Raw genomic sequence first — 25,395 nt, forward strand, 5'->3', positions numbered from 1 at the left:
CAAGCCACACTCACGGGAGCGCTGGAGGGACAAAGGCCCTATGAGGTGTCAGGCGGTCGGCAGGGTGTGCCTCATAGTACCACACTCACTTCATTCACGTGCACTGAGGGCATTCCACGCGTGTGTGATTTCCAGCTACAGCTGGCTAAGTTCATGTTGTGGGACTCAGACACAGAGGCCAACTTAACATGTTTGCTGAATGGACGAGAGAAAGAATGTTCAAGCTAGAAGAACTTGGTTGCTTCTAGCATTTTTTTTTTCTTCAGGGAACTGTGAGAATGACCATGAAGCGGGACCTCCTAGCGAGGAGGAGTGGCCCTGTCACACACCTGGGTTTTCTTTTATACCATCTACACGACAGACCACAGGGTAACTGACATGAGACACTACGATACATGAAGAAAGGACTTAAACCTGAGAGGGAAATGCAAGTCAGAGAATGGAATTTCACCCTCTCTACACAAGACTTTATCTGCTACGTTTTTATTAAAGTAACAAAAGTGTACACTAGTCCATAAAGCTGCACATTCTTCCGTATAAAAATGCTATTATACAGTTAGTAACCTTTGTCTTTTCTGTCAGAATAGCTTACAAACTATTATTTTTACTTAATAGGAGAGACAGGCCTGCTCAACAGTCCAGCTCTGGGAGTTTTGTTGTTTTTAAAGTGAACATCAACAAGGAGAGAAGGGATTAAGCACGAGACCATGAGGCTGCTTCTAAAAAGACAGGAACCTGTGTGTGGACAAGATGCAAGAGCCATCTGCAGCGATTCACAGCTTTGTTTCAACCCACAGACCAGGCCAATAGCTCTTGGGCCTGTGAGCTAAGAGTTAGCTTTAAAGCACGAGAGACAAAGGAGGGCCTGGGAAGGCTCTGGGAAGCTGGGGTGGAAAAGCAGGATGGGTAGGGAGTGTTTGGTAAATAGCACCTTTGAATCAAAACTGAGGATTAAGAAATCCAGGAAGGGGGGGGGGCATGGCAAAGACGGGAACACAGCTTAGAGGAGTGGGGTGTGAGGGGATCCCCTGCAGCAGCAGAAAGCAAGCCAAGGTGACCAGCTGCTCCAGCTCCAGCCTTTGGCTTGGGAGACTCACAGCCTTCCGAGGCCCCTTCATCAGTGTCACTTGGAACCTAAAGGAAAGTGATTTCTTCCTGGTATTTTCCATTTTCCTCCAACCCAGAACCGTAAATATTGCACAAGTCTATAGACAAATTTGGATTTTACTGAGAGTCAGCAACCTCCCCCAAAGGTGCTCTGAGCACCAGGGAGAAAAAGCAGTGCCCAAGGGTTGGCTTTTAGTGTCAGCCTTCAAGAATGCCAAGTAGTCCTGCAAAGCATGCTGGGTACTGGCCCTGCAGCTCAGGACATCTGTGAGGCCCACCAGAACCCCCAGGAGAGAGGGAGAGATGGGTGCCAAAACCCAGCAGGGCAACAGGAGGGACTGGGACCCTGAGGGGTATTGCACAGTGGTTGAGAACTCTTGTCCTAGGTAAAAGGGCTGTTCCAGGACCCACCCAGAGGGGACATAGGAGGAGAGGGCTGGAGAGGAGCTGTGCTCTTGAAAAGAAGGCAGTAAAAAAGGACCCAGAGCTCCCTGGAGCTCTTGAGCCACCTTTCAAAGGAATAATGGTAGCAGCATCAGGACTTTCATGTAGTTCCCAAAAGAAGGGTTTAGGCCAAAACCATCCCCAGTGGATACTCTTTGGGTCCCAAAATTCCATTGCAAATCTCCCCAAATTATTTGCCACACACAGCAAAGCAGCACAGAGCAAAGCAAAGGGTTTGTGCAATTCCCTTCCATCCTAGCCCCAAAGTTTTCAGGTACCTGCCTTACACCCCACTCCCTTAGTCCTGGCTCAGAAGCAACCTCAACAGGCCCCCAAGGATAGAAACAGAAATGAGACATGATTTCAAGAAAATCTGCTTAGAGGACTAAGGAGAGGTCTTTTCACTCTGACCAGGATCTTATCAGAAAAACAAGATAGGACAACATAGTATTATTTAAGTCCAGGCTTGAATGCCCCTGAGTAAGAGAGACGCCAAGGCATACAGGTATCCTAACTGCAACAGTGCCCTGCCTTTGTGCTCCAGGGCAGATCCTGACTTCTCTCATTCACAGTTGCTAACTTTGCTTGCTCCCCCTCACCACTTCCTGGGATGCCAGCCAAGTTTCCCTCTTCACCTTGGCTAGGCTGACCCCTAACCACTCTCCTGGGCAGACACTGGCTCACAGACTCAGTAACAGTTCTCTCCAAAGGCACCTGAGGAGGCCACTTTCATGCAGCTCCCTTAAAGGATTTTTTTTTTTCCTTAAAAAAAAAAATCTTTTGGTTTTTTTCCTCCTCTTTTCTTAAAAAAAATAATATATATGTGTATATATATAAATAGCTCTTCATTTAAAAATACAGTTCCCCAGGTTGAGGTATACGATGGCCCGTTGTCACGGCAGCATGAGTACAGTAGAATGCCAGGGCTGGGGGCAGCCATGATCTAGCTGGAGACTGCCATCACGTAGTTCTTCGAGGGGCTGCTCCTGCCCAGCATCATTTGGTTCTTGCAGGTGAGGAGCCCATAGGTGGTGGCCATCGGAGCCTCCTCATAGAGGACACAGATGGAGCCATCCTCCCCAATGCGGTAGGACACCTCATAGGGGTCTACCCACAGGGTCAGCTCGCTGGGCAGTAGCTGGTGCAGCTGGGGCTGGCTGAGTCCAATCTGGCTGGCCACCTTGCTGATGATGGGATCCATCTTGTGGTTGATGCGGATGCAGCGGTAACCGGAGCCCTTGGATGGCTTTTCTGGAAACCAGTGGTGTTTGTAGTGCTCTGTGAAGGCAGAACAAAGGAGAGATGCCTGATTAGAAAGCGCCGTCTCTGATATTACTACCACAGGGTGAAGACGAAGGCAGAGGCTCCAGGAGGAAGAGAAGGGCCCAGTAAGGAAGGTAGTCCCTCCTGAAATCTTTCTGCCACTTGGCAGAGGAACATTTTCTGTGAGCTGAAGGACGACTCAGCCCTTCCAGGGACAGAGGTATGTATTAGAAAAGGGGTCGGCAAAACTTTGAAGTATTCTCTGGTGGCTATTGGTACAGTTTTGGCACATCCCCAGCTTAAGGAGGACAGGGTATGACTGATGCTGGCATGTCCAGGCGGGGCTTCTGGAGAACTGGGTACTGAAGTTTCAAAGCCAGAAGGCTGCCAACATTGTTGGGTGGACAGCAAGTCTGCAGACCTCCCATACTATCCCAGTGGCTCTCTGATGCCTTCAGAAGTGTTAAGAAAAAGATCCTGGGCATGGGGAAGGGAGTCAAAAATGGTTTGTTTTGATGAAACAGCTGTTACTCTTCGGAAGACAGATCTGTAGTGGAAAGTTCAGAGATGGTTATCTCTGCCCAAGACAAGTCAACCAACTAAAGGAGGGGGAGGGGCGGGGCGGGGCAAGTCTCTTACAGTCCTGCCAGCTTGCCCCTTATCTATCTCTCAGCTGCCGTTTAGCCTCCAGAACACACAGGCCCCAGCAACCAGAATGGTTGGTTATTAGCTACTGGGCTCTTTGCTATACTACAATAGGAGCAGATGGCTAAGAAGGACCAAAGAGAATAATTGCAAAGGGGTCCCAGATTCCAACTTCTAGTGAGGTGACAGAATGGCCTGGCATGGGGCAGGGCCCTCAGGGCCAGAGGAACAGCAGCTGGGACTCCAAGTTGTTGAGAAAGTTCTCGCTTAGCTGGGCTTTGGGAACCGCAGCCATCCCTCTCTGGGGGATCTCAGTGTCTCAAAGGTCTAGAGAGGGAGATGGGCCCTTTCTCAGACCGGCGGGTAACCCCCCCTCTTCCGGAGTATAAAGGGAGCAGAAGTCGGGGCGTCGAGATGCACTCCAGATAAAGGTCTGAGCCCAGAAAATGAGGAAGAACACTCCATCCGACCGAGACTCGACAACAGGGTCGTGGAGACCTGACCCAAGGGACAGAGATCCGCAGACGTCCCTGGAGATCGGAGAACGGCATCTGGGACCCGGAATTGCTCGCGTAGGGGACCCTGTCCCAGAAGGCGTGGGAAAGACACCCCAGGCGAGGAGGGAGAGGATGCTCCCGGGCGGCTCCAGGACCCTCGGCGTGTGCTCACCTGTGAGTGCGTCCTGGAGCGCCCCGCGGAACACCTTGAGTCTCTGCTCGCTCACGCAGCCCCGGGTCCTCAGCAGGCTGGAGAGGAAGCCCACGGCGGCGGCGATCTCCGGAAGCATGTCGGTTCTCTTGCCGGGGCTCATGATGCGAAGCGGAACAGGGAGGATGGCGGGGGTTGTCCCCTGGAGGTGTGGCTGCTCCTAAAGTCGCACTCGCCCGGCCGACGCTCCGGCTCTACTGCCCGGACTTTCCCCGGGCTGCGCCTTTCATAGCGCTCGCGGAGGCGGGGGAGGCGGCGGCGGCGCCCATTGGCCACGGCTGGCGGGTGGGGGCGTGGCCTCCGCCCGCCCCGCCCCCGCGGCGCCCCCGCCTCCCCGGCGCTGAGGTCATCGCCCGCTGACGTCAGTACTGGGAACCTGCGCGCAGCGCCCGAGCCCGGCGGAGGCGGGAGGCTGGCGGGCGGGTGGGGAGAGCGAGAGCCCCGGGAGGGCCGAGGGCCTGGGCGGAAGAAACACGCCACCCCGGACATGCCCGGACCTTGTCTCTCCTCCCAGCCGATGCTGGGGCTGCCACCTCCTCCCAGAAGCCTTCTCCGATGCCAGCTCTGCCATGTGGCTAGACAGAACCAGTCACCTTCCCGAGGCTCGGAGCTCCTCTGAAATCTTCATTAATGATGACTGTATTCCATTTGCTGTCCTAAAAGTTCCACCTCCTCCCCTCCCCCCTCAACAAGTTCTCCACTTCCTTTTTTTCAGCAGTTGTCTAAAAACACCCGACTCTCACTGCTGTTGCAAGACTTCTGTCCCCTCGGGTCCCTCCCCGCCCCCTCGCCCCAGTTCTCACTTTCCTTTAAATGACATATTTTTTTGTTTTGTTGTAAGTAACTCGTCCACTCTGAACTGTGCAGTTTTCCGTGGAGTCTACTCCTCCCTCTTCCCCGATTCCTGTTTCCTCCTCCCGGTGGACCTAGGCTTTTGTAAACACAGGCTCCCCACAGGCAAGGCTCCAGCCTCCTCAGGCTCCTACAGGGCTGTCACAGAGATCCAGGCTCTATGGCGACCTTCCTGAAGCAGCGCCCTAGGCTTTTCTGCCTGCACCGACTCTGGGGCCTCCCTGCTCTATGTTCACACCACATTCTACCTCTACTCTTTTCTCTCCACTTTCTCTCTTCAAGCAGTTCCTTTTGGTGTTTTTATTTTTATTTTTTTCCCTGCAGTGGACTTCCAAGACAAGTTGTGTCCTTCCATCCTCCCCCTTATCTGGTCACTGTCTCTTGTAAAGCCAGGTCCTACTTGGGCTCTTATCATTTTCTCAGTCATTGCCCCCAGGGCACTGACACCCACTGTTAGCCCTCCTCTAAGATCCAGTCTCAAGATGGGATTGCTTCTTCACACCTGGACACGTACAGTGAATTCTGCCCAGTTCATCCCAAACCACCCTAACCCCACTGTTATCAGAGTCCTGAAGTATTTGATGCACTTGCTCAAATCATCTGAGACAGCCCCTTTCTCATTTGCTAGATAACCACGACTCCTTTACCTTTACCCACCAGTTAAAACATCTCATTACTTTGTCCCATCTATCTCTTTCGGTTTCTGCTGCTTTGTGCTGGAGGACCCGTCTTCCCTGTCTGAGTATCCCAGCAGCTCTGCAGCCTAGGCCCTTTGACATCTGTCCACGATCCTTACTTACCTCTACCCTGCAACGTGGTCCTCATCCCATGCACACCTGAACACATCATCTGGCTGTGGCGCACTGTGGCTCACATCTTTAACCACCACCTGCCCATCAATGCTAACACACACACACACACACACACACACACACTTCAGCTTGAAAATCTATGCTAACTATCTCCCAATGCTGAATTAATGCCATTCATACTGTCATCTCACTATGTGGTCCAAGCTAGACTCAAACTGGGATCCTCCTGCCTCAGGCTCACACAAGTGTTCCCCACCTCAACATCAGTTTGCAAGTTATTTGAAGACAGGCTATAATATAAAACATACAGTTTCAGGACTATTCATAATTCATATATCCAACATTCAACTATCTACTGTTTCAGAGAATGAATTAACATGCCATAGGGTTCTAGTATTTGGCATTGAACATATCCTTAGATGATATCTTCACCAGCTCCTCCCTGAAGCTGGGTTAGGCCAGAAGAGATGATTATTTTTTGGTTCATTGAGGGGATTTTATTTTTAAAACAGGAAACAAAGCAGACCCTGGAAAAAGATAACTTAGAGCTTCATCAAATCAAAGAAACCTGGTACCAGCAAGGTCGCCACCAAGAAAGTCGGTAAAATAGGTCAGAGTGGGGAGGGCTGCTCGGGCTGTTCACACCTAACTGTAAGCACCCCAACACCTGCCCGCTGTGCCTTTGACCAGGGCCCAGTGTTCTGGGCCTGACTTCCTACAACTGGAATTGATGGAAAAAGCTTTTGACAAAACAGACAAACCATCGCCCATTTTTTTGCCTTTAGGAAACTGGCCTGCTGTTCTTACACAAAAGTTTACATGGCTCAGCCAGAAACAGCGAGCTCTAGGTAGAACCAGGACAAAACCAGGTGGGTTATTGTTTTTAATGGTGCTTTTTCAATTATTTATTTATTTTTTTGGTTTTTTGAGGTAGGGTCTCACTCTGGCCTAGACTGACCTGGAATTCACTATGGAGTCTCAGGGTAGCCTTGAACTCACGGCGATCCTCCTACCTCTGCCTCCCAAGTGCTGGGATTAAAGGCGTGCGCCACCACACCCGGCTTCATTTATTTTACTAACCAATTTAAATTAAATTAAAAGCAGAAGCTTTCCATGTTTAATTTTTTTTTTTTTTTTGGTGTGCTAGGTCCTCTTGCAATCAAACTCCAGACACACTCACCCCTTGACTTTACATGGATACTAGGGACTCAAACACATGTATCAGGTTTTGCAAGCAAGTGCCCTTAACTGCTGAGCAATCTCCAAAGGCAGGTTTGCTGACTACAAATACAGTGCCATTTTTAAAAAATTTTATTTTTACTTTATTTATTTGAGAGAGATAGAGAGAGGGAAGGAGAGAGAAAATGGGCACACCAGGGCCTCCAGCCCCTGCAAGTGAACTCCAGACAAATGCGCCCCTTGTGCATCTGGCTTATGTGGGTCCTGGGGAATCAAACTGAGATCCTTTGGATTTTCAGGCAAACGCCTTTACTGCTAAGCCATCTCTCCAGCCCCTACAGTGCCATTTTCATTAGATGGTCTCTCCAGTTCCTAAGTTGCTGCTGCCATAGTCTTGGGCCCACAGAGTGGTCACTACAGATGGGTATGCAATGAATACAGAACCCAAATGTGGGTACAGGAACAGGGAGGTAAGGAAGACGCTCTGTCTCCTGCATTACCCAGGTGGGTCTTGATGGAGACACCATGGTATCTGGTAGCATCTTGGCTGTAGTGCCTGATGATAGCTCGGATCCAGCAGGCAGTCCCTCTCCTGCTCCATCCTCTTTTCTTTCTACTCCTAGCCCCACAAAAGGAAGTTTAACTTATCCCACATTCAAAGTACTCAAGTCACTATGCAATGGAAGGATTTATGTTCTCCAGTTGATTTCTGGTAACATCAAATCTATTACAGAAGCTGTAGTGGTTTGATTCAGGCATCCCCCATAAACTTAGGTGTTCTGAATACTAGGTTCCCAGCTGATGGAGATTTGAGAATTAATGCCTCTTGGAGGCAGTGTATTTGGGGGGGGGGCTTATGGGTATTATAGCCAATTTCCCCTTGTCAGTGTTTGGCACACTCTCCTGTTGCTAGTTTCCACCTTATGTTGGCCAGGGGTTGATGTCCACCCTCTGCTCATGCCATTGTTTTCCCCTGCCATTATGGAGCTTTCCCTCAAGCCTGAAAGCCAAAATAAACACTTTTTTTCCCCAAAAGCTTCTCTTGATCAGGTGACTTCTGCCAGCAATGTGAACCTGACTGTAGCAGTAATCAGTGGTAAGGAGGAGTGGGATTGCTGCTAGACACCTGACTGTGTGGCTTTGGCCTTTTGGAGCTGATTTTCAAGAGGAATATGGGAGCATTTGAAACCTTGGCCTAAGAGATGCCTTGCAGTGCTGTAAGTATGGCTTGATACACTATTCTGGTCAGAGTTGAAAGACCTGAATGCAGTAAGAACTATCGACTATGATGTTTGGCTTATGAGGGTGAGAAAGAGCTTTGCTTGGACTGGGCTAGTAGCAGTTTGTGTGAGAGGCTTGCTATTATGGATGTGTCCTGAAAAGCAATGCAGGGTCGCTTTGCATAGAAACAGACTGGTATGAGCAGAAGGACATGGCACAGAAAAAACAATGAAATCTTTGAGTGGAACTGCTGCCCATTCAGCTGCAGTTGAGAGATTACAACCACTAACACTGGGCCAGCTGACTTGCTTTGGGACAACAGGAAGAATATAGACTCTTTTGAAGGGCTTGAATGCTCTAGGAGTGTCCTGTTCTTCAAAGTCTGCTTTATTCCCCCCTGTATTAACAAATTGGCACCCTACCTGTTATTGTGGAGTATAAGAAATGCAAGAAAGAATTTGCAATGCAGTCTTGTGTTTTGGAAATGGCCATGGGCAGTGTGAAGGTTGGCTGGATGCTTGCTTGGAGACCTGATGGAGCTTTGAGGATGAACTGTGGATTGCAATGGAGATGCCGGGACCACTAGATGGCTGCTGAGGAAAGATGCTGGCCAGATGAAGTTTACCAGGACTGTGAGTAGCCTAGCTGGAGGGGGGAATTGGAACTTAGAAACTTGTTGCTGGTTAGAATTATCAGACTTGCAGACTTGTCACTGACTAGAGTTGTTGGGGTTGGAGCTACAGAGTTTGATGTTTGCCTGTTTAAATCTTGTATTGATTGCCTATTTCCTTGCTATGCCCGGTGCCATCTTTTGCAGTATGAATGTTTATTCTATGCCATTATGGGTTTTGGGGGGGATTTTTTGGTATTATAGCTTAGTTAAAAGACTTTAGATTATGGGGATGTTTGAAAATCATTAGAATTGATAAAAAAAAATTATGGGGACTTTTAAAGATGGACTGACTGCATTGCATTTTATATCATTGATGGATGTCAGTTTATGGGGGCTAGAGGTGGAATGTGGTGATTTGATTCAGGTGTTCTGGATGCTGGGTTCCTAGCTGATGGAGATTTGGGAATTAATGCCTCTTGGAGGCAGTGTATTTTGTGGGTGGGGACGGGTTTATGGGTATTATAGCCAGTTTTTCCTTGCCAGTGTTTGGCACACTCTCATGTTGCTATTGTCCACCTTATTTTGTCCAGGGGGTGATGTCCACCCTCTGCTCATGCCATCATTTTTCCCTGCCATTATGGAGCTTCCCCTCGAGTCTGTAAGCCAAATAAAGCCCCCCTTTTTTTTCCCCAAAAGCTGTTCTTGGTCAGGTGATTTCTTCTAGCAATTCAAACCTGACTGCAACAGAAGCCCTGATTTGTTTTTGTTTTTTAACTTCTTTAAGCTGTCCTTCAGTTGATGAGAGTTCTTAGGCCTCCTAAGTTGATTTCACTCCTTTTCCTTTTGCATGAGCCAGTTGCCACCCATTCCCATCCTTGGAATATTTTTGGCAAGAGGTTATGGAAAGTGGGTCCCTCCCCTTCTCGTCTTCTTGGTCCTTGCCTCTCTTCTGTTCCTTCTCATTCTTTTCTTTCTCCTGCATTCCCATCCAACTTGGCCTTGAACTGAACTGTGAACACCACTGACATCCTGTGCTAAGCTGTGGTTCCAGCCGCTGAAGAGGGGCTTTGGCGATGACAGAGAGGAGGGTGAGCTTAAGCTTCACCTGGGCTACAACTTCAGTGCCACGTGACTCTAGACCCACTGCTCCTGTGGTCCCCTGGTTGCCCATGCCACCCACCTGTGTGGCCTACTACAGAATGACCATGGCATTCCAAACTGTCTTCCTAAGACCAGAATGCCCCTACCCAAGGACTTGGAGCTTTCTGCCTTTGCCCTGTCTATGGGGATGTCACCAGATCATGGTATGAGCCTTCTCTGTGGCCAGTGGGGAGTTGGCTTGGTTGCCAAGGTTACCTCCTTGGACCACACGTGGCAACCTGAGGTTGAGAGAGGCAGATATGCAGGCAGGAGCTGGGCTGTGATCTTCTGGGAGGATGACTTCAGCTCCCTCCCACACAGCATTGTGTGTGATTCTGCTGTCTGTGTGTGCTGGTGTGGGCTGGGTATGGCTGAGTGTGGCTGCTGCAGATGCTAATTTGATCTTTCCTTTTTTCGGACATCTCTGATGACAACCTTTTGCTTCACTGCCCAAAGCTGATAAGAAGCATCAGCCAGGGTGGCCCAGCTGCCTCTTCACTCTTCCCTAATCAGGACAGAAATACTGCCGAATCCATCCATGCCTCTGGCAAAAGGACCTCTTCTGCAGCGCCCTGTCAGCTTCTCACAAAGCTGCCCCCACGGTCAGCTCTAGGGCACCAGTCTGGCAGTTTTTCTTGACATTTCTGTAACGGGAATTAAAAACAAAAGAAAAGGCTGCTCATGAGTAGTACAAAAAAAACTGAGGATGTGAGCCAGTTTTGAAATTTTTGTCTTTCGACTTCCTCCCCCACCCAGAAGTAAACAGAGTGCGGACAGAAATAGATAATGCAAAGATGACTGGGGTGAGGGCTAGCAGAAAACGCCCCATCTGGACTGAAGGAAGGTGTGGGAAAACACAAATCAGCAAAGGGTTTGCTTGTCTGTAGGTCACAACACTTTTTTTTGGTTTTTCGAGGTAGGGTCTCACTCTAGCCCAGGCTGACCTGGAATTTACTATCTATTCTCAGGGTGGCCTCGAACTCACAGCATTCCTCCTACCTCTGCCTCCTGAGTGCTGGGATTAAAGGCGTGCGCCACCATGCCCAGCTCACAACACATTTTTAAAACCCTAAGGGACCGTTTTTGACACCTGTTAAGAGCTGGGAAGAGTTTGGAAGCTGGGAAGTAAACCACTCAATCATTGGTTCTAGAAACAGAAGAAGCAAAAAGAAGATCCACTGGCCCCCAAAGTGCCTAGGTCAGGCAGCAGAACTTCCTGAAAGGAAAGCGAGTGTCTGGGGTGTGTCAAACAAGACTGCTCCCGCCAGGACTCAGACCTTCCCAGGCACAGGGTATTTTCACAGAAAGGCATAAAAATTGGTCGCAAGACACTGAAAGTTCATCCCCATGTGGACCCCAAGGCAGGAAAATGTCAGAACCCCAGTCACTGTACCCAGGCTGTCCAGGTGCCGAGCAGAAATAGGCATGGCAGGTGCATGCTTCTTGCTGCCACCAGCCTGAGAGCCGGATTGAGCCTTGAGCAAGTACGGGAGCCTGTGAGGACCATGATTCTGCAGTGTGGCCACTGGATTGCTTCTCACCTGGCTCACTGCTCCCTGCTAAATCCCATCTGGGGCCCCAGAAATTATAAGAAGCCAACCTGTATCTGTCACCCAGTTGTGTGACAGGGCAAGTCTTTAATCTCTCTTTTCCTCTGTTTTGGTATTTTTAAGGTGGAGGAACTGGGTATTGGATAATTAGAGGGAATATTCAGAGAGTGCCTCACACAGAACTCTAATGTCATGGATGCACAGCACACAAAACACTTCTTACTGTAGACTCTCAGAAACGGTTGCCAGAAACTGCACAGTTTGATAAAGAAAAGATGAAAGAAAGGAGATGGTCTGAGTCACACAGCTGCTTAGTGGTGGCCTTGGGACAGAGTCTCACCATCTCGGTGAGATTAGGCCAGATGCCTACTTTGTGACTCTGGCTTCGTTCTTTTACTCCTTCATTTACTGACTCGAGGAAAGTTCATTTGGCACTTCTGGGTTCTAGACTCTGGAGATGCAGTGGTGGGCTTGGGGAGTTGTCTCGGCATTCGGAATGTTCTCTGGAGGTGGGTTTTGGGTGCTGAGTGCAGCAGGTATGGGGTTAGGAGGTTAGGGGACTGGAGCTGGGGCAGAATGAGCTCAGTGTCTGGTAGGGATGTTGAGTTCTCTCCAATGCTAGCAGGAGAAAGATTGAGCCTCATAGGGGCCAGATCTTTCCAAGAGAAGGAGAAGCCAGGAAGGTCAATGCTGGTGGAGCAGTGGGCCAAAATGAACCTCAAAGGATCATGGACCAGTTCTCCACAGAACAAGGGAGACTCAGTCTCACCACCTAAACCAGCAGCATGGGTGTGACAAAATACCAGGCTCTCTTTGAGCCCTTAGGAGATAGTCAGGCTCAAGTAATGTTCAGAAGAGAGAATGTTTGGAGTGCTTAGGGGGTTTTAAGCAAGATGTTGGGAGGGAGGGAGGGTGATGGAGGTCAGAGTGTCACAGAGCACACGTTTGCAGTAGCACAGGGTGAGAGCACCAGCCCTTTGGACCATGACTGTCATACTGAGAGGGAAGAAGGGTTGAGTCCTGACCAGGCCTCAGCAAAACTCAGGACCGAGAAGTGAGACCCAGGGTGTAATCCCAGCCCTTGAGAGGAAGAGGCAGGAAGATCAAAAGCGACATAGCAACTTGGAGATCAACCTGGGCTACATGAAAAAAGGAAAGGAACAAAAAGCCAGGAGAGAGCGAAAGGGGGAAAGTTCCAGGAAAGAAGTTAAGGACTGATTTTGCTCTAGGAGCCAGTCAACTATCTTAAAGACTTCAGGCTTACCTCCATGTATGAGAAAGACAAGGCCTCCAAAAGGACACTTGGTGCTCCCCAAACCCACCTCATGTGCCTCCCCGGAACTGCATCACGTAGGCTCATACAACTTCCTTCTCCTGCCACTGGGAGAGAGAGGCTGGAAAATGCCATGAATTTATGCCATTGACTGCCAAGCCCCACAGACACGGCATCTGCTCCCCCAGTGGCATCTGTTACCCTGCAGGCTGCTCCTCAGCTGCTGCAACCTACTAAGCCACTAGTGTCTAAGGGCGGGACCTGTCCTGGCTCTGTGGTAGGAGAGGGCAGAGGAAGGCTGGCAGGCTGTGGGTATGGAGTGTGAACAAGACATGAGACAGGAGCTGGGGAGGGGGACAGACGCAGACAGATGGCCAGACCTGTATTTGCCTGGAAACCATTCCCTAATGGTACAGTTTTGCTCCTGTGTGACTCCCTAGGTGTATCTAGGAACAAAAGGGTAGAAACGTCTGCTGCAAGCTTGTTATTCTGGGGACCCCAAGAATGTGACCTCCCACACCTTTGCCTCGTGGGCCTTCCACAATGGCACTAGAAGGTGTGACTGAAAGTGCTGGGGAACACATGGACTTGGGGAAAGCTGCACATCTGAGGCTGCATTTATTGCCTCTTTCCAAACTTAGAGGACAGACCCCTTGTAAACTCCCTCCTCCTCCTTCCTGGGGGGCCAGGGCAGACACATTTCATCTCCAGACAGAAAACAAGAGGAGAGGCCCTGAGGCTGGCAGACCTTCTCCAGATGTTGCTCTGGCTGGGCCTCCTGGGGCCAAGCGTCTGGGGACAAGCAGCTGTGACAGCCCAAGGCTTCTAGGGGGCAGGAGGTGGAGGAAACAGAACCAGAAAGGGGCAGGCTGGGGAGAAGCTGAACACGGGGAACCAGAGCAGTTTCTCCCCCCCCCCCATGGCCTCTTGGCTCTGCCGGGGGAAGGGCAAGCATCTGATCCATGTGGGTCAGGGCCCAGAGATAGGGAGAGATGGCTGGACAGGGAGTCGCGCCCCCCCCCCCCCCGCACCTCCTCCCCAATGTTTCAGTCTGCTTATCTGTAAGGAGAGAGTGTTGGGCCAAGAGATCTGCCCTGGCTAAGTCTTAATCTGCCATCTGTGGTCTACACTGACCATGCTTGGGCCCCAGTAGAATATGTGATCCCCTACCATGGAGAGAGATCAGGGACAGATAGCCCACAGGTCACTTCCTGAACCATCTCCCATATCCAATTAGTGGTTCAGCCTACTGAGACCAATGGCTGTTGTATCTTTCAGCCTGAAATACTCCCTTCTGGCTTAGCCTACCTCTGTCCTGACTGAACTCCTCATGAGCTCCCTAAAAGTGCAAGTTCAGTTCTTGGTCTGGCTCAGACTCTAGGCTTAGTGAACCTCATTGTCTTTTTCAAACGCATCTTTGCATTTTGATAGCACCATGCCTTCACGCAAACTCTTTGTTTTGCTTAGAAAGGTGGGGAAAGGTGGGAGAAGATTCTGAATGCCACTTTGTCCATCTCCTCTGCTAAAAATCAGGCTGTTGTTGTTAGTAGTTCTGTTTAGATTAGCAATGGATAGTCTGGGCTATTTGTTCTGTTAAGGAATGAAGAGTGAATGAGTGATGGCTCATAATCCAGTTTGAGCTGATTTGTAATTCAGTCACTGTGTATGTGCCTTCGAGCCACACTGACAGGATTCAAATTCTAGCTATGAAGTCTTGAGCACATTATCAAAGCTCTTAGTGTGTTTATCTGTCAAATGGGGCTAATAATGGCTGCTTTTACCTCACAGAGATGTTAGGGGATTAAATTGAGTTTACAGTACTTAAAATAGTGCCTAGCTCATGACAGTCGTCAAAACACACCAACTATTAGCACTGTTTGTTTTGTTTCTTTTTTTTTAATTTTTCAAGATATGATCTCACTCTGCTGCTCAAGCAGGTCCTGAACTCATAGCAGTCCTGCTGCCTCAGCCTCCCATATGCTGGAATTCTAGTGTAATTCATTCACGGTGCATGTGTCTTGGAGCCACACTGACGAGGTTCAAATCCCAGCAATGAAACCTTGAACACGTTATCAAAGCTCTTAGTGTGTTTATCTGTTAAGTGAGGCTAATAATGGCTGCTTTTACCTCACAGAGATGTTGGGGGATTAAATTGCATTTGCAGTACCTAGAATAGTGTCTAGCTCACAATAGTCGTCAGAACACGCCCACTATTGGCAATGTTTGTTTTCTCTTGTTTTTTTAAGATATGGTCTCACTTTGCTGCTCAAGCAGGTTTTGAACTCACAGCAATTCTCCTGCCCCAGCCTCCCATGTGCTGGAATTCTAGATGTGAGCCCTTCCTCCCATACTTATAATTTTGCTTTGCTACTTCTAATCAGAAGCTAAAGCAGCTTTGAGTAGTGAACCACATATAAACAATGAGAATTACATATGCATATTTATGTTACATTAAAGGTTAGAGATTAATAATAGGAAGGAGAGAGAAAAAGAGATATTTACTAATTTGTTTGAGTTAGACCCCTAAATTTATCTCTGAGCATTCAGGAAACTGAATCATAAATATACACATTACATAGCTTTTATTGTGAAATGTAAGAAAGCATTCAAATCAGTCTGTAAGATACCCTCCTCCTTGGGCTGGAGAGATGGCTTGGCGATTAAGGCGTTTGCCTGCAAAGCCAAAGGACCCAGGTTCAATTCCCCAGGACCCATGTTAGCCAGCTGCACAAGGGGGTGCAGACATCTGGAGTTTGTTTGCAGTGGCTGGAGACCCTGGCATGCCCATTCTTTACCTTTTTCTCTGTCAAATAAAATATTTTAAAACAAAAGATACCCTCCTCCTTACACTCACATGCACACATTCCTCAAGAAAGAACTTCTGGTGCAAATCCCTGCTGAAGTATCAAAGCCAAGTGTTGTAGTCAGGTTTGCATTGCTGGTAGAAATCACCCAGCCAAAAGCAGCTTCTGGGAAAAAGAGGTTTATTTTGGCTTACAGGCTCGAGGGGAAGCTCCACGATGGCAGGGGAAAACAATGCAATGAGCAGAGGGTGGACATCACCCCCTGGCCAACATAAGGTGGACAACAGCAACAGGAGAGTGCACCAAACAGTGGCAAGGGGAAACTGACTATAATACCCACAAGTCTGCCCCCAACAATACACTCCCTCCAGGAGGTGTTAGTTCCCAAATCTCCATCAGCTGGGAACCTAGCATTCAGAACACCTAAGTTTATGGGGGACACCTGAATCAAACTACCACACCAAGGAATCTGAAACTATCCTCACTTGGTATCCTCCTCAGCTGGGCTTAAACCATTCGTGAGGGCCCCCAGTGACATCAGTAGCAATCAGAATCTGGATAAATGGCTGAGATACTGTTGAGAAACGACACCAGCCTCTCAGTTCTTTCTATCCTCAGCACAGGGGTTCCTTCCCTCAGTCTTGACTTGGGAGCTTCCTGGAGGTCAGGGTTGAGCCCCGTTGAGTCAGAAGTAGCCTGATTTCCTCAGGGTTTTCAGCTGCTTTTCTCCAGCAAGGGAGCTGGGTAGATCGAGGGTAAGGCCACAGCCAAGCTGACAGACCGAGGAGGGATCTGAAATGCAAGGTTTGCACTGAGCCTCCAGATTTGAAGTGATGTGCTGATCGTAGAGGAAACAGGTGAACTCATAGAACTACTTCCTGTCCAGCTTCTGAATCCAAAATGTACTCTGCCTTGTGCCCAAGGAGATCCTCACCCACCCACCCCACAACTCAGCCTGGCTGCCAGGCTTAGTAAGAGGGACTCTCTGCATATGCTCTTAACCTTTAAAGAAACTTTGGGTCTCAGGGAGCTCTGGGGCATGGGTGAGGGTCAGAAAGAGCTGGATTCTATGCAGAAGGAAGCAGGAGGAATCTACACTTTTGCTCCTGAGAGGAAGGCAGGGGAAGAAGCGATCAGACATCTAAGGGCCAGAGGAGCTTGTGGGCTTGGCACTGAGGGCGGGGCGGGGCTGTGGTTGAGCCTGTGCTAGAGAGGAAGCCATGTGAAGTTTTGAAAACAGAAGTGGCCACCACCATTTCCTAGCTGTTTGCACCCTTGATATATCAACTCTCTGTCACCCCACACCATAAATAAAGTAGTTCTGTTCCCATGCATGACCATGACCACCACGACATGTCAGGATCTTACAAGGTAGCAAGGTGTGGCCCCTGCAATCCCTCTGGGGAAGCTGAGGCAGGAGGATTGAGTTTGAAGCAGAGGAGGATCGCGGTGAGTTCGAGGCCACCCTGAGACTGCATAGTGAATTCCAGGTCAGCCTGGGCTAGAGTGAAACCATACCTCAAAAAAAAAAAAAAAAAAAAAAAAAGGCGTTCTTCAATTTGGCTGGTGGTCTTTATTCTCACAAATTCTGGTTTAACATAATGGAAGCCCCAGTGAGATAGAGACACCCCTCCAACCCAAATTCAGAAGCCAGACCCTTCTCTCTGAGCCTCCAGGACCGAAGCATCACTCCCAGGGGATGTGCACCTTGAAGATGTTCCCAGGTCCTGGGATACGTCTTCTGTTCCACAGACAGCCCAGATGAAGGGCCGCACAAAGAAATGAAATCAGCAAGCATAGGCTGGGGAGGCCTCCAAGGGTAAGTCATAGTAAGGTGTTTCCTTCATGACATCTGCTACTGGTTCTGCTGGGATCCCTTCTGGGGACAGAGAGGTGTCTGACAAGGCACATTCACACTCCTGTCCAGGGCAATTGCAAGTCATTGCACTGTCCACCTGGTTCAAGACAACTGCAGAGCCCATACTGTCCTCTTGGTCCTGGTTCTAGGCAATAGCAAGACATTGCATTATCTACTTGGCTCTGGTGTTTGGGCCCATATATCATTTGATTGTTGTCTACCCTCTGTCCATCTTCTGTTTGTTCCTTTGTGTCTTGTCCTTCTGTTTAGGGTTTGTTTTGTGCTTAACATTTTTGGATCCTCCTGGGAACTGCATATAAAATCACAGGTTGTCCTTGGGTGACTTGGGCACCCTGACCGCCACAGGTAAATTGAAAATTTGGAATTAAAAATTGGAATTGGGGCTGGAGAGATGGCTTAGCAGTTAAGCGCTTGCCTGTGAAGCCTGAGGACCCCGGTTCGAGGCTCGGTTCCCCAGGTCCCACGTTAGCCAGATGCACAAGGAGGCGCATGCGTCTGGAGTTCATTTGCAGAGGCTGGAAGCCCTGGCGCGCCCATTCTCTCTCTCTCCCTCTGTCTGTCTTTCTCTCTGTGTCTGTCGCTCTCAAATAAATAAATAAAAAATGAACAACAAAAAATAAAAAATAAAAAAAAATGGAATTGATGGCTGGAGAGATTGCTTAGCGGTTAAAGTGCATGCTTGTGAAGCCTAAGGGCCCTGGTTCAATTCTCCAGGTCCCACGTAAGCCAGATGCACATGACAGTGTATGTATCTGGAGTTTGTTTGCAGTGGCTAGAGGCCCTGGCATGCCCATTCTCACTCTTTCTCCCTGTCTCTCCATCTAATAAACAAGTAAATAAAAATAAAATCTTTAAAAAAAAAAGGAGTTTGAAGCAAAGTCAGTGAGACCATCTCAAAAACTAATACACACACACACACATATATATACACACACAATCTTATCAGGAGTTCATATGTAGAAATAAGGAACAGGGCTAAGCCCCATCCCTTACCACAGTGAGAATGCTCACAGAGCAGTAACACAGTTCCTAAACTGAACTGACTTGGGCCAAATAGGAGTTCTAGCCAGAATCACTTCCTCTGCCCCATGCTCAGGGGAGTTCAGGCTCTCCCATACTGCTTAGAAGGAGGTGCTAAGCCAGCCATGCCCAGTGCCAAAGGAGCAGCTGACCTCAGCTGGCACACAGTTCACTTATGAGCACATGTGATTAGGTGTCATCCTCAAGGGCCTTTCCTTAAACGAGGACAGCCACCTCCAAAGGGAGGTCCCCGCCTGTCCATTGTGCCATCCACACCTTGGCCACTCAGCAAACTTCCATGGCAGGGGACAGTGTGGAAAGGACGTTGAGATTTGCCTTGTCTGCCTTGCCCTGTGTGACTCACTGCCATTACATATGGGTCACAAATCAATCACTTGACCACATGATCATGAACCCCTTTTGTCCTCCTTGTCCTAGAGAGAAATCAAAGAAAGAGGATGTGACCAAAGAGGGCTCTTCTGTCTGATTTTGGAAGACATGGTTCCTATGCTCAGGACACTGGAGTCCTAAGGAGAGGACTCCACAGTGGACACAGATGCAAAGCCACCAGCATAGAGAATGTGGGCAGAGGAGTCTTGTGCGTGCCCAGCACGCAGTTCTGAGGGGTGAGGGGTGGGGTGGAATGAGGGCACCAGCAGCTGCTGGCCTCTCACGGGAAATGGCTGGCTTACTGGGGCCGAGGTTCTGAGTCTGTGCCGCATGCGAAAGGAGGGAGGAGTCTTGTTAGCCGCAAGACACGGGCATGTCCAGCATGGTGCCTGGCACTCACAAATGACTGCTCCCTGTCTGCTCTTGGTACTTCCAGTCCCCTTCCTGGATTAACTGGAAGGGTAGACTTACGCAAGCTCACCACTTGCTCACTAGCTCGGGCCCAAAACAAACAGTCCTGAGAAGGAAGGAGGCCAGCGCCAGATGTCATTGTTGACAAGGCGTAAGCTTTGCAAGGAGGGCAAAGGGCATTCCCAAAGTAGCTGGGCAAGACCCCAAACACCCAGGTACCAGCATCAGCTCCTAAGGAGGGGCACCTGACCCTATTCCTATCACCGCGTTCAGTGACCACAGGGACCCTGAACAGTACTGGATAGATGAGGAGTATACTTTTTAAAAATATATATTTTATTTATTTATTTGAGGGGGGGAGGGAATGAGCGCGCCAGGGTCTCCAGCCACTGCAAATGAACTCCAGATGCATATGCCCTCTTGTCTATCTGGCTTACATGGATCCTGGAGAAGCGAACAGGGATCCTTTGGCTTTGCAGGCAAATGCCTTAACCGCTAAGCCCTCTCTCCAGCCCAGGGGTATACTTTTTATGCCGAGTGCGCATGTCACTCATCGGCTTCTCGCCAGCACAGGGGCTTCTTGTGCACTGTGTTTTATGACGAAGGGAACAGGGACTGCAGGCACTGGGTAAGTGATTTTAAGGCCACAGCATATGCATATACAAGGCTGTGTTACCCACTACCGTCCATCCTCGGGCTTCGGAGATGGGGGCGCGAGGAATCTGTGACCGACCCCGCCCCCAGCTCTGACGTTTCATGAGAAACCCAAAGAGGGAGATCACGTCTGGGAAGGCTGCCAGCCGGCCTCCCCCACCTCCCAGCAGGACACCGAGCGCCAGCGTCCCTTCTCCAGCCTTGGCTGGCCTTGGTGCGCCCGGCCCAGCCCCGCCAGGCGGGATCCGGAGAGGAGGGAGGGGTCTGGACGAGGGCCGCGGACACCCCGGTGCCCGGTGCCCGCCGCAGCCGGCGTCTGCGCCCAAATAAGGGCAGCGCTTCCCCGCGGCGGGCGTGACGTCAGCGGGCGGGGCGGACGATGACGCGGCTCGGCGGAGGGGGATGGGCATCCTCTTGGGGTGGCCGCGGGGACTGGGTTCTTGGGGCTGTCTTCAGGTGGCAAAGCAGTGGACACCCCCCCACCGGCAGGCAAAGGGGCCAGCTTCCCCCCCCCCAAGCGGCCCCCCCCCTCCATCCCTGGCCATGCCAAACAGAAAGGCAGAGGACCAGGGCTGATAGGAGAAAGGTTAGAGAAATGGGTGCTTGGGAGGCAGAGGCCAGGGTGGAAAAAAAAGGAAGATGGCTGGGGAGATGGCTTGGAGGTTAAGGGGCTTGACTGCAAAGCCGAAGGACCTTGGTTCGATTCTCCAGGACCCACATAAGCCAGATGTGGCACAAGTGTCTGGAGTTCGTTTGCAGTGGCTGGAGGTCCTGGTGCGCCCATTCTCTCCCTCCCTCTCTCTTTATCTCCCCGTCTTTCTCTTTCTCCCCGTCCTTCTCTCAAATAAATAAATTTTTTTAAAATGCTCAGTGAAGTGGATGCCGGCGGGCCCCCACCTATTAAATTGGGTGCGCGTGCGCCTTCCATGGGCACCTGGCATGTGTGTGGTTGGGCGGCAAGGCCACGGGCATGGCTGTGAGTTCAAAATATTCCAAGACGTAGGGAGAGAGGGGTGCACTGGTGAGTAGGTATGAGGTACACACGCTGCAGGTGACAAGAGCCAGGCACCCGGGCCAGGGCTCTCAGCCACTGACGACGGGTTGAGGAATTTGGCTGGCCCACAGCCTAGGGGCGGGGCTCTGAACTAGGGGAAAGTCCCAGGGCCTCCAAACACCCACAGAGCTGCTTCCCTGCCCACCCAACCTCACCTCTAAGACGCAGTTCCTCCGAGCTAGGTTACTCTGCGCATCAGCTGGATGGAAACCTCGCCGCCCCCCGCCCCCCGCCCTCTGGAGACAGTGACAGAGGGGTCGGGCCTGTGGGAGGAGAGTGGCTGTCTGTGGTAGGGGATTGGCAAGGATGTGGCAAGCTTGCCTTGACTGTAAAAAGTGAACCCGGTGCCTGAGGTGTGGCTCATGCAAGCTGTGTCTGAGGGGTAATTGAACAGGTTTGGAAGCTGCGGGATGGGGTGGGGGTTAGTGTCCTGGCATAGTGACCAGCAGGACTGGGCCTTGAGGACTTCAGCTCTGTCACTCAGTGTGAGGCCTTGTCCACTTTCTTACCTCCGTGGGCCTCTGTTTCCTTGCTTGAGAAATAGAAAGTCTTGATCTTACTGATTCACTTGAGGATTAAAAGACCAGGGTGGCTTTATTTTATTTTATTTATTTGAAAGAAGCAGAGAGAGGAAGTGGGTATGCCAGGGCCTCTAGCCACTGCAAGCAAACTCCAAACACATACGCCCTCTGCCCTCCCCGCCCCAACACATGCCTTGTGCATTTACATGGGTACTGGGGAATCAAACCTGGGTCCTTTGGCTTTGCCGGCAAGCCCCTCAAGTCTCTCTAGCCCGAAAGACCATGTTTATTAAGCATTTCACACATACATTCGTTCCTTCCACAATATTCAGCTCCAGGCACAGAGTAAAACTTTAACAGTAACCACGACTGCTCTTAGCGATGGCAGTAATGGCGACAGGGCCTGGGTTACAGGCAGAATCATTAGATGTTCCGGGTTTGCCTTTGGGCTCTTAATGGTCTTTGAGGACCCTGGGGTTCCCCATGATCCTTCCCACTTCCTCCGCCTCGTCCTCAGCCTGACCTCCAAGGAAGAGAAGCCGCGATGCCAGGACAAAACAGTCTTACCACCCGGTTCTGCCTACACTGTGCCGTGGAGTCCCTCTGAGCCTCAGTTCCTTTTTCATTTCTTAGCCCCTTACTGGTCCATTCTCGTCCTCGGGACACAGTTCCTAGGGTCACTGGACTTTCTCAGCTTTGGACATGTGTTTACACTCTTTTTTTTTTTTTACGGCTTTCCTTCCATGTCCTGGCAGCTAATGCTGACTCCCCCCCCCCCCCCGCCCCATGCTCGGCTCCTGGGGCAGCCTATCTTATCCCAGGGTCTCCTTGCCAAGCAGGACAGGGCACCTAGTAGGAGTCCCATCAAAGTAAGTTTCTTTTGTTTATCAGCCAATCCAAATGAAGGAGGCAGAAGGAGGTAACCCAACAGAATTTGGGGAAGTAGGCCTAGTCCTCAGTGGGGTGGGATTGAGGGCCAGGAAGGGAAGAGATAAAGAGGGGCCTTCCTGCCTGGGTTCAGAGCCCTCTGTGAAAGCTCCCCAAAGAGCCCCTCCTCCTGTTTCCACCTGGGAAGAAGGCAGGTGTTCTGCAGAGAAGGGAAGTTGTTGGGTGACAAGTTCCACTTCCTCCCAGCTAGGGCACTCACCAAAACCTGCCCTCCTCCACCCTTGCAACCTGCCTCCCCTCTGCTGAGCTCATGGAAACAAAAACAGCTGTCCTCTCACTGACTGGCTGACACAAGAGACTCTCTCACTTCCCTCTTAAGTCTAGTAGCTAAAGAGCTTGGAAATCAGGTGTCCCTCAGGCCTCCACCCTGCTCCTTTGGCAGAGGGCCAACCCTGGGACCCACGCCACCCCTGTGGTGTTGACTGCCTGTCCGTAAGGCTATGCCCGTCCTCAGAGGGGTGATCTGTCCACCTCAGCCTGAGTACACCCGGCTGCTTCTGCTCCCTGCCTTCCGGCTCTGGCTGTCACTGGTGGGGCCCTTGACATACACACTTTTTTTTGTTAATTCAAGGTAAGGTCTCACTCTAGCCCAAGCCGACCTAGAATATACTATGTAGTCTTAAGATAGCCTCGAACTCAGAGTGATCCTCCTACTTCTGCCTCCTGAGTGCTGGGATTAAAGGCATGTGCCACCATGACCAGCCATACATGCTTTTTAATCACACACTTGGCTGCTGGGGTGGGGGAGGGGCTTTGTCCAAAGTGGGAGGAAGTGGCCTCTGGAGAAAGGCAAAGAAGATGCGCATGACTTCCCCAGGCAAAGTACAGTCAACCAAGACATAACAGAAAAGGGGGCTCAATGGAAACCCCTAGTCCCTTTCTGCCCAGAAACCCTAGGGCCCCAAGTTTCCTCATATGGAAAACCACAGTGGCGAACTCTGCTTACCAAGTGGCTGTGGGGACCAAGTGAAATGTGGTTAGGAGACTCATAAGCAATCCCACCACAGACACATGTTTCTTCTGCCTGTCACTCCTAGCTCTGGACCCCCACCAGCTGCTACCCCTGCGAGTGGCCCTGCTTTCCTGAAAACCTAAATAAAGACTGGCTTCCTCAGCAGCTGAGCCCACCCCGCCATGGCTCCTCGGGGCTTACTCATTCAACTTGCACCTGTTGCTGGGGGCCTGGGATGTGGGAAGTCTCCCCTGGGGTCCGTGCGCTTGCTTCTCTTGTGTGTTCCACCTCCCCTCAGGCCCAGCATGGTGCCAGTGTAGAAGCCCGTGCCTGCAGGATGCTGGGAGGGAGGCCAACACCCCTTTGTTCTCCCCACAGCTCAGGAGAATCGAGTGCTCTGAATGGAAGCGTGTTTGGAAAGAGGGCACACAGCCAAGCGGTTTCTTGGGGCAAACCCTTGTTTCTACCACACAGGACTGCGCAGACAAATTGCTCTTTGGCAATAAAGGGTATTTATTTTTCCTCTTGTGAGGATGATTTTTGGATCCACTGGGAGCCAGTAATGAGCACTGAAAGGCAGCTGTCCATGGGAGCCCAGCAGGCCTGGCAGAGCCAGCCTAGTGTGGCCTCTCAGCGAACTTCCGGGATGGACTAGAGAGGAACAGTCGTAAAGGTCTCTCTTCTCTCTGGTCTGTGCCTCTAGCCCAGGCTGTCTCCTCAAGGTGTGGTGGAGGACAGATATGCCCAGGAGCTTCTGGTGCAGCTGCCATTAATATGCTGGCCACTTGTGCTGTTGGGATCTGGGAGCCACTGAGGTAGGAAGCCCTGACTGAACGAGTGTCCTGCTGCCCCAGGGAGCAGAAAGTTCCGGAAGACACAAGGTAGCTTTATTCTTGGCTTATCAAGCAGGCCTGGAATCTGGGAGGAGGGGTCTAAATATCTCCCTCCAAAGGTCCAGAGACACTTCCTAGGGCTCAATCGTTGTAGCAAGAGTTCCTTCTTGGGCTAGAGAGATTGCTTAGTGGTTAAGGTGCCTTTCTGCAAAGCCTAACAACCTGGGTTCGATTCCCTATTGCACGTGCATCTGGAGTTTGTTTGCAGTGGCTAGAGGCTTGCTCGCTCTCTCTCTTCTTGCAAATAAATAAATACATTTGTTTAAAAAGAGTTCCCTCTCAGGAGTCTCCTGATGGAAGCAGAGAGCAAGCTTTTGACAAATGTTCAGCGTGCAGGCTGCTGTATCACAATGCTGGGCTCAGGTCTTAGCTTGGAAAAATTACCTCAGCTTCCATAAAGTGGATATTACAATGGTATCTAGATAGACTGATGGTATCTCTTGGATTGCTTTTGAATATTGAGGTGACATGTGTAAACCACTAAGGCACAATCAATACAGTCATCATAAGAAAGGACTTTGCTTAAAAGGCCTCCTAGTCTGTTTCTCTTCCAAATTCTGATACCTTTGAAATAAGCCAGAGCGTGTGTACATAACCCTCCCCTCACACATCCATTTTAATGTAAGAAATACGGTCAAAATGTGCCTGGTTCTGTTCATTCAGGCCCTCCCCTCATTGAGCGCATGGTAATTGTCTCCCACGGCTTCCGTATTTATTGTTCATTCATTCTTCACAATGCTCTCATGCTAGGCTAATGGCACATTCTCAGAGAAACCAACTGGGCCCTAAATATCCCTGCCCCCAACTCCCTGCCCCAGCAGGTTGAGAGGGGTGAGGATGGTCCCCATCCATCTTTGCCCCTGGGCCACTCCATTGAGGAAACCCCAAGGAGTTCAGGGTCCCTCATAAGTAGCAGGGTGGGTCCGTGGGCTGTCCTTGGCAGACACAGTGCAGGGAAAGGGCTGGCCAGGCCAAACTTGGATTAACCTCCTCCCTCTTCCCTAACTCTGACCTCTTCAAATCAAGGAAGTATAGGACACCATTGCTAGTACCAAAGTTGGA

General features: G+C 50.4%; 1 protein-coding gene across 1 annotated transcript; it reads right to left on the minus strand.

The window, feature by feature from the left end:
• Positions 1 to 467: 467 nt before the first annotated feature.
• On the minus strand, positions 468 to 4,354 carry Btg2 (BTG anti-proliferation factor 2). Its single transcript, XM_004670717.2, has 2 exons — positions 4,129 to 4,354; positions 468 to 2,829 (listed from the first exon to the last, which is right to left on the minus strand). The coding sequence occupies exons 1-2, from the start codon at positions 4,268 to 4,270 to the stop codon at positions 2,495 to 2,497; spliced, it is 477 nt and encodes a 158-aa protein (XP_004670774.1). The 5' UTR covers positions 4,271 to 4,354; the 3' UTR covers positions 468 to 2,494.
• Positions 4,355 to 25,395: the final 21,041 nt, after the last annotated feature.

The sequence above is a fragment of the Jaculus jaculus genome, chromosome 1 (assembly GCF_020740685.1).
Source record: "Jaculus jaculus isolate mJacJac1 chromosome 1, mJacJac1.mat.Y.cur, whole genome shotgun sequence".
Lineage (NCBI taxonomy): Eukaryota > Metazoa > Chordata > Mammalia > Rodentia > Dipodidae > Jaculus > Jaculus jaculus.